Genomic DNA, 12,527 nt, shown 5'->3' with positions numbered 1-12,527 from the left:
AGAAAGATAATGTAGAAAGCTGCACTCAGCCAGGGCAATTAATACTCTCTTCTGTTTGTATAAATAGAAAAGAAATTAACCTTCCTGTCTGCACCAGGAGAGGAGCAAATTGGATCGTTTCTAAACACGTAGTACTATGACGATGATCTGAGGAGCAGCAGATCAGTTATCGTGCTCTTCATGCATTCTTGTCAAGCTAATGAGCAGTTTATTGTCAAAGGTAATGCACTTCAAAGACCGCACAAAGATTTGAATCAGGATTACCAACAGCCATCCAATTTTGTATGAGAGGAGTCATCCTAGAAAAGACAACAGATGATGAAACTGCTGCATTAGCAGGACAGTGTTGCTGGATTTCCAGACAATATTTCATAGACCCCATTACAGAAGTAAAACAGATTAATAACTTTTTATCTGTTGAAATATGAGAATTAGAGAATTAAAATATCCCTTGGGTTATGTAGCCTGACCTTTCAGGAAGGACTAAGTGGTCCCTACAAAGTATTCAGGGCGAAGTTTTCCTGCCATATCTGTCTCTTTGCATGTATCAGGAGTCCAGGTAGATGCTCCACTATAAAATTCAAAAATGTAGGGGCATACAATGAAAATGATTTTTATAACAGCCAGAATCCTACAGAATCCCAGAAATTTTTCTAGTTCCTGTCCCTCTGCTCTTCAGCTTTTGAAACTTCGGGATCAAGTGAAATTCCGATAGCAACAGAACATGTCCCCTGTGAACTCTGCTTCTATGCTTTCTCTAAAAGTACCACTTTATTCACTCACATGCTCTCTTCTTGCCTTTTATTGAGAAATAAAATTATTTGCTGACTGTGACTTCTGTAAGTCAATATTAATTCACTGATGCTGATTTGAACTATACTACTTTATTAGAACATTTTATTTTGCTGCTTAAATTCAAAATCCTAAATGCTATCAGTGTGACTTGCTGAATTACTTCACTGGCATGCTCATAGAGGGAAAACAACTCAAACATTTTTATGTCTGATGTTTTTTCTGGAGTGTTTCCCTGGAGGTTTGATGTTGAAGTTGACCTTTGGATGACCAAAGGCAATGTTGGCCAGCACCTTTGCAGGCAGCTTGTTGGGGACCAGGAGTATATCCAAAGTTTTTTTGAAAATGTGAACTTCATGCCAAGATCTGATACTCTAATTCTGGAAGGTGGAGGAGGCAGCCCTTTCCCTACATTCTGAGTCAGGCTGCCCACAAAGTCCTTCAGATTAAATTACCATTTATCAGGACAGGTGTAATTATTTATCTCTGCAGCACTTACCAGTCTTTCTGAGATTTTCTTCATAGTTTTTCCCCTAAAAGATGAGCAGAGAGGCAACTCTGTTACTAGGAACATGGAATATGACAAATACAAATAGAAGTAACAGCAAATGCCCTGTTACACTGCAGCCTCAAGCCTGCCCTTTGGGGAAATAGCCCTGCCAGCAGGAGAGGGGCTGATCCCAGCTGCTTGTCCTCAGCTGTTCTCTACGGTAACTCCATAATGGTGGATTTACTTATGGTAAATCACATGTTCACAAGGATTTTGTAAGAAGAGTAGCTTCAGGGTATATGATAATGTTAGATTTCAACTTGTTTTCCCATGGTGAGATGCTTTGCGTTCAATGTGCAGGGACACCCCACTTTAGAGGAGGGGCAGTCTGCAGAGAGCCAGCACTGAATCACCAGGGCCTTTCACAGGAGGCAGCTCTGTGATAGTTTTCACAGGGGACCCAGGATGAAGGGAGAGATGAGGATCTGACTCCATGTTTCAGAAGGCTTGATTTATTATTTTATAATATATATTATATTAAAACTATACAAAAAGAATAGAAGAAAGGATTTCATCAGAAGGCTAGCTAAGAATAGAAAAAGAAAGAATGAATAACAAAGGCTTGTGTCTCGGACAGAAAGTCCGAGCCAGCTGACTGTGATTGGCCATTAATTAGAAACAGCCACATGGGACCAATCACAGATGCACCTCTTGCATTCCACAGCAGCAGATAACCATTGTTTACATTTTGTTCCTGAGGCCTCTCAGCTTCTCAGGAGGAAAAATCCTAAGGAAAGCATTTTTCATAAAAGATGTCTGTCACACAGCTCCAGTGGATAATATTCACACTGCCCTACCTTTGTGTTCAGCACCACTATAACAAACAGCCCAATCTGAGCACCAAGACACAGCAGCCTGATTTTACAGTTTACACAGTCTCAAACACCCAGTCTTTGCTTTCCCTTCTGACCACGGTGTGCTCTCCCTGCAGGTCCGAGTGCAGTAACTGCGAGGTTGGGGGACACTGTGGAGTGATAATGCATGGCAACGCTGCCACCTTCTGCGACCCATACGGCCCCAGAGAGCTGGTAAGTGAAGGCTGCCCCTCTGCCAGGGCTGGGGGCAGGCTGGGGAGCTGTGCCAGCTGCAGGGATGTTGGTGTTTGAATCAGGATTACCAACAGCCAGAATGTTTGGTATTTAGCAGAGATGCTCTTGAGCAAGGTGATCGGTCCATACAGGTACACCCAGAAACATCCCAGTGTTTTAAACAATAGATGCTAACCAAAGGTTATTGCAATAGTTGCAATATTATGTTTTTGCAATAGTTGCAATAACCTTTATCCCTTTGCAAGGGACAGTCTCTTGATCCAGCAAGTATCCAAGTCATTTAAAGTTTCTCTGAAATACTGAAAAGTCAAGGACATAGAACTGTCTTTTCAAACTGGTATCATTCTCTTTTTATATCCAACAATTAAATAGAGACAGGGTTCATTTTTCTTTTATTATTTTATTAGTCTTGTCCCGTTTTTTCTTGTCCCTGTTGACAAATGTTAATTTGGTTGTAAAACACCACTTGTGAACAATGCATCCTACAGACTTAAATGCAGCCTGGAGCAAGCACCTGCCAGTCTCAGGGAAGTGCATGTAACAGATTGAGTCATGATGAATGGGACAGAATTAATTTTGTTGGGGGTAGTTTGGTCATAAAATTGCTGTAAGAAACAAGTGCAATTTGCATTAACTTGAGGTCATCTGGGTGTGGAAAATGAATTGCAATACATAAAGCAATGGCCACATGCTGATGCTGAGCAGCTAGCTGCAATGATGTACATATAAGGGGAGCTTTGGAAAGAACTGAAAAATTAAAAGGCCAGATCAAAGCCCATGTAATTCAGAATTAATTTTCATGTTTTCAACAGTCTTCTGAATGGAGGGAGAGGATGATTAGAGCTATTTGAAGAGCAAACATGGAAGAGGGCCATAAAACAGAAGTGGTTTTGGCCAGGCATCTTCCCTTCATTTCAGACACTGACAATTCTTTTCACAGGGTTAATTTTACATCCTTAACTGGAAACAGAATGACACAAATGCAATGTAGATATTGCTGATGTGGTGCATAAAAGTCATCAACACATATAAAACTAATTTAGAGATTTTACAGATAAAAAAGGATTTCCCTTGCAGCCAGCTCCAGCCAGGGAATCCTGTCAGGGATGTTAAATGGCCTCTCTGCTACTTTGCATCCTGTTTGAATGTGCTGTGCTAACTGCCTTGAGAATGCCTGCATTGGTTTATGTCCTGTGCTAAAGGGAAGTCACACCACTGGGGTATTTTCCCCACTTTTTACATTCATTTTTAGCTGTAGTGCTGAGTATAGGTAGCACTCCTCGGAAAAATCTATTTATGACATTTAACAAACCCAGGGTCCCAGCTCTGAGGGTTTTGAACTGTCATTCATTAGCTGTCTTCTCTCTGCTGATATACAATTAAGACTGCCTTTAGTAATCAGGAATTGGCTTCAAAATCCAGTCTTGGACTGCATTTGTCATATTGGTGTGTGGTAAAGTAGCACTACCATGGCATCAGGAATTTGGAAAACATTTGTTATGCTACCAAAGTGGTGTGATTAAATAATGATCTGAAAGAAATCATCATGCTTATAAACAGTTACCAGCCTAAAAATGAAGTATTTATAAATATTATGGCAATGCTGCAGAAAAAAATCAAACCCTTGGGCAGGAACATGCTAATGGCTTAACACCATGGATGAGCACAGGAGTGCTCAGGCCAGAGGTGTGATCTAGTTCTATTTTTGAGTATGGACATACATTTAAATGCCTACTGTCTTAGAACCAACCTGTTTCTCATTTGTAGTTGTTTTGGCAATTTCACAACATACCTCTTTCTGTCACAAATTTTAATACCTGTTTCATTTCTCCATGACTTTTATTAATCCTATTCTGACCCTGCTTGAAACAGATCATGAAATCTCTGCTCCTGCTAATGGTTCCTGGTACATGAATTACTGCTTTAAAATACTTAGTCAAGAAAAGTTGAATTTGCAAAATATTTTCCATCAGCAGCTCTAACAGCTGCAGATTTGCTACCTTGACCTCCTTCTTTCCTCCTGACTTCCAACAGCCACCTGTTACTGCAGGCAGAGGGGTTTTAATACCAACTGTCTCTCTCTGTGGGTGAGAATTTACTGCTGGCAAAATCCTGAAAGGTGTGTAGCATCAGAGATGCTGCAAGCAAAGGAAAATATCTGCTAAAGGCTCCGTACCATACTCTCTGCAGTGTCTGAACGAAGCAGTCCTATGCAGAATTTTGCAAAAATGTTTAGTAAGTCTAGTGCTTTTTCCCAAAGCATTGCTAAAATGATTCACAGCACAGTCTAAATCTGCATTAATGTCTCTTCTGTGATAACTGATATGTTTAATTTCTTGGTGATATGAGCTACTGAACCTCAATAAAGGTTTTGTTTTCAAACTATAACTTGCACAACATAATTAATTGAATGAAAGCTAATATAATAGGTGCTCTTAACTCAAATCAGAAAGTAATTTATCATTTGGCAGGGGGTGATACCTAATACTGAATCAATCCTGGCAGAATTACTTAAATGGGAATGTAACTTTATTTTTAAAGTGAACGCATGTAAATGCAGCTTTCCTATTCTTGCTTAAAAATGAAAATTATCTGTTAGAACATGTAATCTTTTTATCAGCTAATCTTCAATTCATTTCAGTGAGCATGCTATTCCTTTATAGTTATAAGAAATTCTTTTCTGTATGTAATATGTATGCAGAAAAGAAACAAATCACACCAAAACCTCATACCAACTCATGCAGATCTCCATCATTATTTTCAAAGGCATCATTTAATGAATAGCTCAACTAGGTTGAGCTGGCACTGGAAGAACTCCAGTCCCTTTTGTTCTTGGATGCCTTGCTTGTTAAGTAGCAGTATTGTTAAATTCAACTTTCAAAATAAATTGAAGACAATTAGGTGTCCTTCACAACACACTAGGGCTTTTTATTTTATAGCATTTTCAGGACAACCATTCTAATTTGAACTACTGAAATATGGAGGCATTCAAAGAAGGGAGAAAGAGAGGCCTCAGAGGAGGGTGGTTTGCTGAGTACAGGGTGAGCTTCTGGTGTTTCTCTTTCTTTTTTTCTCCATCTCACTGGATGTCAGCAGTAGATTCTGCTACAACATTGCACTGTACATACCATACAGTATCACCAAGGGTTTTTGTTTCCTTTGGTGTGGAAGATTTAAGTTCCATTGTTTCCTGTTAATAGTTTGTTATTTTGAGGTTAATAAATGTTATTTTTAGTATTTATTTATGATCATTTTTAGTCCTTGCTCTGTGCTGGGAAAAGTGAGAACTGTTCCACATATATAGATTTACGCTAAGCTGACTACAAACCACAGAGTTCATCTTTTCAGTCTTCTAAAGAGAGATCAAGTGACCCTGCTGAACATAAATGTGATTTTTTTAAAAATTTTTTTTTGGTAGAAATTATTATGGTGAAAAAATTTCTGGCTTTGACATATGATGACCTTTCAATAACCAAAATGACATAATGAAAATATCCACGATCGCTCAGTCTAAAAGGGTTGGTGATTAACAGTCCTATGCACTGGAGATGTGGGTATCTAGAGATTTTCCATACTTTAAAGAAAAACAAGTGATGAATGTATTGTTTTGCTCATCTAACAAAAACATTTGCTTCTCTTCCTATAGACCACCACTGGCCTTAACACAACTACTGCATCCGTGCTTCAATTTTCCCTTGGTAAGTTTGGATTACCCTTTCACCCAAGAAAGTGCAAAAAGTTCTTTCTGTAAAGGAAAATGGCCCTAAAGTTCAGGGTTACCTTTGTGGTTGATGTTAGACTCAACACAAGGGATTTAAATTTTTTTTTTTAAACTGCAGGGTATTTATTCATCTCCTGACATGGAGCTACTGTTTTAAATTTTGGAAATTAAAAGCTTCAGTGTATACTCTGATGAGCCATGTTTGAGTTCTGGTTTTTTCTCCTGTTTTATAGCTTGATGTTGTACGGAGCCTTTAGTGTTACAATTTCTTGCTCTTTCGCTGAAGTGTGATTATTGTTTCTAAAAAAAAAAAAAAAAAAAAAAAAAAAAAAAAAAGAGAAGGGTTTTGTTAATTAACTCCCAATATATTCCAAGTTACACCAAGGTAGTGCTGTTTTTAACACATTTCTACAAAGAGAATAGGTAGGGCAGATGAAGACTAAATGCTATTAAGTCCACATCATCAACAGCATGGTTGTATGCTTATTACTTAGGATACTGTGAGTTATTGCACATTTCACTGTGCATTTGTGCCTATAAATTATGCTAGAGGCTGTGGTTGAGGGCAACTTTGGAGCACACCTAATTTGTTAACTCATTTCTCAGTGTTGAAAATATGAAGAAAAAATGTTCTAGTGATATAAATGGTTCAGTAAAAAAGCAAGCAGGAAATGTAGCCTGTTTTCTCTGTAGACCCCTGGATATGTGTTTCCAAATCATATTCCTATTTTTAAAAAGTAATTCTCCAAACCTATCTCAGGAGATGTGTGATTAAACTCTGGAAATCTCAGTTGAAAATAAGAACAATCATGTAGCTTGGAAAACAGCTTGGGTTTTTTAATGGATTGGAAATCAAAATCCTAGAAGGCTCAGAAATACATCATTTAAATTTGTTTTTTACCTGAAGTTGTTCATTTGGGTATTGGAAGCCATCAGTACCTACTTCTGACTGCAGTGTTAATATATCTAAGGACTGGTATCTATCCTTTATTTTGAAATACTGTTTTTAAAAAACCAGAAAAAAATATCTCCAATCCTCAACTGAATCAGTGCATAAATATTGGGTACCTGAGATGAAAACCAGCCTGCTGCTGCCCTGCAGTTTCACTCAGACAGTGGAAGGGCAGCAGCTCACTTGACCCACTGGGATGTGTTGCTCCCTGACAGAAACATAAGGAGATGTGATTTCTATAAAGCTGCAAGTTTGCAATGATGGAGGAATGTCACTTTTCATGAAAATTGCAAAAATCTATTTTGGATTTTTCTAGCAGAGACCCAAGGTGGTTAACAGCAGGGCAAGGTGAATGGGCTGGCAGATGTGTGTTTGCTGTCACAGCCCAGTGCAGGTGAGCTGCAGAGCAGTGCAGGCTCCCAGAACGTTCAAAACCAGATTTGATATTTCACTAGGAGCATTTGTGCCTGTCAGATGGGAAAGGTCAAATAAAAAAGGGGTAAGAAAAGGCTGAGCAGGAAATACTCTGTATGACAGGATTTTCATGAATATACCTTAAGAATGCCTGAGTCCATACCAGTAGCAACCAGTAAAATCCTCAGTAGGATGGAGCAGAGAGGAGTGGATGCACATCCAAGTAAACCAAATTTCAGCCTCCAGTTGAAAATGTATCATGTTTCCCCATGTGCCTGTGATGAGTTTGAAATACAATGCAGATTGGTTTTGTAACTGATAGAAGCCAGCAGGAGCCAGGGGACTGCTGCTGAGCTCAGCAATACTTGGCTTTAGAATCCAGTTTCCAGCTTATTCCCCAATGTCCGATTTAATCATAACCCTCTTTAGGGATTGATCCAAGGGAATTGCTTTTCATTTTAAAGAATGTTTACCACTTTCTATCAGACATGGAATAGCTTAAGCTGTAGTCTTTTGGGGGTGTCTTTATGTTAAATTTGTCACATAGCTTTAGCTTTATTACAGAGTGCACATTTTAATTTTTCTTGCCACTAATTATCAGATGGAATTTTGTCTTTGCAGTTATATAGGCAGTAGAGAACTAGCAAATGAAGCTAAAATTCTGAAGCTAAATTCTGGTTTCACCATGAATTCCAGATCCTTTTAAACTCTGTGGTCAGGGAGGGTAACAGACTAGTGAATTTTTCATTAGTTGATATTCTGTGTGGTTTCCTTCATGCATCATGTATTTGGTAGTTTTGCTCTTTAAAGGCCAAGGCAGTTGGAAAGGTGCACTTAATAAGAAAGCTTAATTAGAATGAAAAGGTAATTAGTAAGGCATTTGCAGCACACAGGACAACATTAATGTGCATTTTCTTTTCTGAATGAGAGGAACTTGTCTGTCATGCAGCATCCACTCAGAGCTGGTCCACGGCTGGGGTGATGTTTACACTCATGCACTCTGTGCCCAAGTGTGCAGAAAATTTTGATTACTGCAATTGTCTTAATCACCTATCACTACATTTCTCCAAGACCCAGCACTGACACTTCTAGCAGTTTCCTTAATGTTCAGTGGGATTGTTAATTGAGATATTTAAAGCAATGCCTTTGGGCTCTCTCAGGCCAGAACATCTGATTCAACAGCTTGGGAATTGCAGGATATTGCACAAAAGCCTCTGGACTCAGCTGCCACACAACATTAGTGTGATTCATTAGCTGAAATATTCTCTATCACCAAATCTGAGCCTTTTCCCCTCAGCTGCATCCCTGAGCTTCCCCAGGGCTGAATGTGCTCTGTCATTCACATGGGCCACTGTGGTGGAAGGTGACTCTTTGTACTGAGAGATAGCAACTGGGCTAAATACAGGCAGAAAGAGACACCAAATCCCATGGGGAGAAGAGGAAAGGCTTTCAGGAAGCAACGGCAAGGTGTGAGGTGTGCAGGTTGTTGTGCTGTGTTGTTCCTTGGGTGTTCTCCCCAGCAGGTGCTCTGGAGGCAGAGTGCTCTGCGTGGACATTTCAGCATGGGCAGGCGCTTCCCATCTCTCCCTCCTCTGCAGCTGGAGATGCTGTGATGAGCATCAACACCCAGCCTGGCCTCCAGGGAGGTGCTCCTTGGAGCCATAGTGAAACAATGTGAAAATTGTTAATGGAAAATAATGCCTTGAAAAACTTGGTTCCACGGCTCTCTCCTTATGTCTTAGTATTACAAGATCATTTCTGGCTGTTTAGCAGTATTTGAAAATGAGAATAACTTGGTAAGGAAACCTCCCATTTTTCAGCTTTGCTATGAAAATTCCTTCACATTCCTCTGAAAACAGGATGACTTTGTCAGTATCATATACTGGGTAAATACTTAATGTTTGTAAAGCACAGTCCTACCTTAAAATTGCTTTCCCTTCAACTTTCATGCCATTGTCACAGAGATTCTCTGTCATTACTAGAGCAAATTAGCAACTCTTCTTCCCCTCTAATTTTCAAAAAGAAATCTAACCTTCCTATTATTTTACATTAAACCAAAATTGGTTTCTGGGGGAAAGGGTTCTTTATCTTCTGAGAAGGAATACACCTTCAAATATAAGAAACATTTGGCAGTTCAGCTCTGTGTCTCGAGGATCAAGCCTCTTCTTTGCAAACAAAGAAATAGACACAGGTTCAAAAGCCTTTTTCTTTATTTGGAGATAAAGCTTGGATTTGGCCTCTCCCTTCCAAAATATTATTATAACACACTTTTGCAAAAGTTGGGTTCCCTAATCTGTCAGGATTTACTTTGAATCAACCATTAATCCTTATTTTCAGTCCCCTTTAAAACTACCTTTGTATGGCAAATAGGTCACCTGCAGGATTTGAAAGCTGTTTGCAATCATAAACCATCTTTCCCTAATTGATTATGAGTGACCTGAGTTATGGTCACTTCATAATGTGTAATATTGGTGTATATGCTTATCTTGACAAGTGGAACCTCTTACAAGACTCTCAATATGATGCAAAATACTTTTCCTGCAAAAAATAAAATAATAAAACCTGTCCCTACACTTTTGGTGGACCCTGAGAATACCACAGAGCTGGCAAGGAAGGGTTTCTCTCTGAGATCATTATTTGGCATTAACAGGAGGACTTGGAGATGCATGGGCACAGGTGATCTCCAGTGCCTGAAGGCTGCCAGGCTTTGGCACTGGAAATTCTTTAGGCATCTTCACCGCATGGATCATATGCTTAATGCCTTAGCTATTGCAAAGAAAAGACTTGACATGAATAAAATCTAGCACATCAACCTTCAGTAAAAACAGTTTTCAGTGAGGTTTTAGCATCAGGCTTTAATCTGTGAGAGTGCTTTGTGATTTTGCCAGATGGACTCTGTTTGTCCTCTCAGGAAAATCCCAGTAGATATTATCCAGAAGATGGGTCACTCATGTGGTGATTTGCTCACTGGTCTGGAACCACAAGCATTTGGATCTTACTTGAAGATTAAGAATGGCCCTTTTTCCCTGTGCTTGTGGGATAGAACAGAACCATTTCAGTTGGAAGGGACTGACAATGAGCAGCCACCCAACTATTTCAGGGCTGACCAAGAGTTATAGATTGTTGTTAGCTTTAACATCATCCAGTCACTTCTCTGACATCTATTGCACCTTCCATTGTTCCAAATTATTTGACCAAGTTAACTGTTGATTAAGCATTTGACAAGTATTCCATAGAGGGTTCCACATGTATTAAATTAATCTATTCCAATCACCAACAATACCTGCCAGATATTTATCAATGTCCCTTAATAGCTTTCTAATGGAACCCTATAGTAAGAGTAAATGTATATGTCTATTGGTTTTAATATGTTTAACATATTATTTAGAAATATGACTATTGGTATTCAACTATTCAGGACTTTTTGGTAATTCAGGGTGCAAAGATGTTGCTAGGGGTGATTTTCATTCTATAGTACCCCCTTTTTCCCCATTTTTTATCTTCCTCCAAAGGAAATAAAATGCCAAACTCTCTGCTTTTACATACATAAATATTTCATTGGCAATCTTGCAGTATAATCACTTAAACCAGTAACAGAAGTAATAATTTCCCCAATCTTGTTCAACACACTTTCTACTCTTGCAACTTTATTTTCTGGTTGAGTAATCACCCCTGTCTTCACTTCAAATTTCTTGAGCTTTTAAAACCCATCAGACCATCAGTTGTACTTAACTGCAGAGTAATTGTATTACCTGTGGTGCCTTTACATTTATACTGTCATGTTTTTTAAGTGGTGAGGTGGATGTGAAATGCACATTTCTATGTGGCTTAGTTTATTTACAGTCTGTTTTTAATGCTGCTGATTTCAGTCCTCTGTGACTGTAATTCAGAAAACTATTTAAAATCTGCTATTGATTGCTTTTAATTAGTTTATGAGTAAGGGTCACTGATTTGGATGCAGATCTTTGACATAATGATTCCTAAAGGATTTCCCTGTCATGTGCTGCTTCACCCTAAGACATCAGGTTAGTGAATCATTAGCAGCAGACTTTATTTCTCTCCCTGAATTACCAAGGTCACGAGGATCTATGTGAAAGCTGTTTTACTCAGAAAAATCCATGGCCTAATGGTCTTGGTGATGGTTGTTGAAGACAAAGCATGGATAGTGTTCATCACCTTTACAATGTGAAATGCAATTTTTTCAGGCTTATTTATTCCACTTATCATTTGTAGCAGCAATTTGCCTTTGTTACCTGTGTAGTCTTGCAGAATTAAACTATACAATTTATTTTATTATGTAGATAATGGAAACACTATTTTACCTTGATGTGTGCTCAATCTACAGATTATCATTATTACTGTTATTATTATTATATCACCAGCATCATCATTAGAATTGTTGAATATGCCCTTTGGATTAGTCCTTACCTGATAGGATTCTGTGCTTCAGAACTCACATTTACTTCTCTATTAACCTCAGCAAATAGATCATGATGAGCAAAAAATAATCATGCAAAAATAAATAGTGCAGCTGATTCACTGAGCTCCATGTCTTTCTGTGGAGCAAACAGCAGTTTCTCACTGCTAGGGCTGTCCCCTAGAGCAGCATCTGGAGGACTCTGCACAGATGTGCATGGGGTGATGATTCCTTCTGCTTCCCACCAGAAATACCCCAATTCCACTTTGGCTCAGTCATGAGGACAATGATGATTACATTTGGCCTCATGTGACAGCCTGGAGACATTTATCATTTATGTTCTTATCATGTTTTAATTCAGATCTGGTGGCAGCTGCTATATTGACAGTAGTGTTTTTATGCTGTTTATCCTCTGCTTGAATTCAGACCCCTCAATAGAACATTTCCAAACATGTTTTGCTATGTAGGTCTCAGCTTTGGCTGAAAGGAACCACTGCTGATCATTTTCTCTTAATTTCCATTTCTGTTTAGTCAGTTTTATAATTAGCAGAAGCTATTGGATGACTGACAAATGCCATAATAGCATTTTGTGGGACAGCCTCAGCATAACTGGATAGAGATTTTCTTCAGAT

General features: G+C 38.8%; 1 protein-coding gene across 2 annotated transcripts in view; it reads left to right on the top strand.

Annotated features, from left to right (window-relative positions):
* The window catches only part of RELN (reelin), a 284,024-nt gene that overhangs the window by 129,260 nt on the left and 142,237 nt on the right, over positions 1-12,527 (top strand). For both annotated transcript variants that reach the window (XM_074538845.1, XM_074538846.1), the window contains exons 7-8: positions 2,274-2,370; positions 6,038-6,089. In XM_074538845.1, the coding sequence (XP_074394946.1) occupies positions 2,274-2,370; positions 6,038-6,089 (149 nt within the window). The remainder of the gene's footprint in view (positions 1-2,273; positions 2,371-6,037; positions 6,090-12,527) is intronic.

Source organism: Zonotrichia albicollis, chromosome 4 (assembly GCF_047830755.1).
Source record: "Zonotrichia albicollis isolate bZonAlb1 chromosome 4, bZonAlb1.hap1, whole genome shotgun sequence".
Taxonomy (NCBI): domain Eukaryota; kingdom Metazoa; phylum Chordata; class Aves; order Passeriformes; family Passerellidae; genus Zonotrichia; species Zonotrichia albicollis.
Note: the sequence above shows the minus strand (reverse complement) of the source record. Positions and strands in the feature narration are given on the sequence as shown.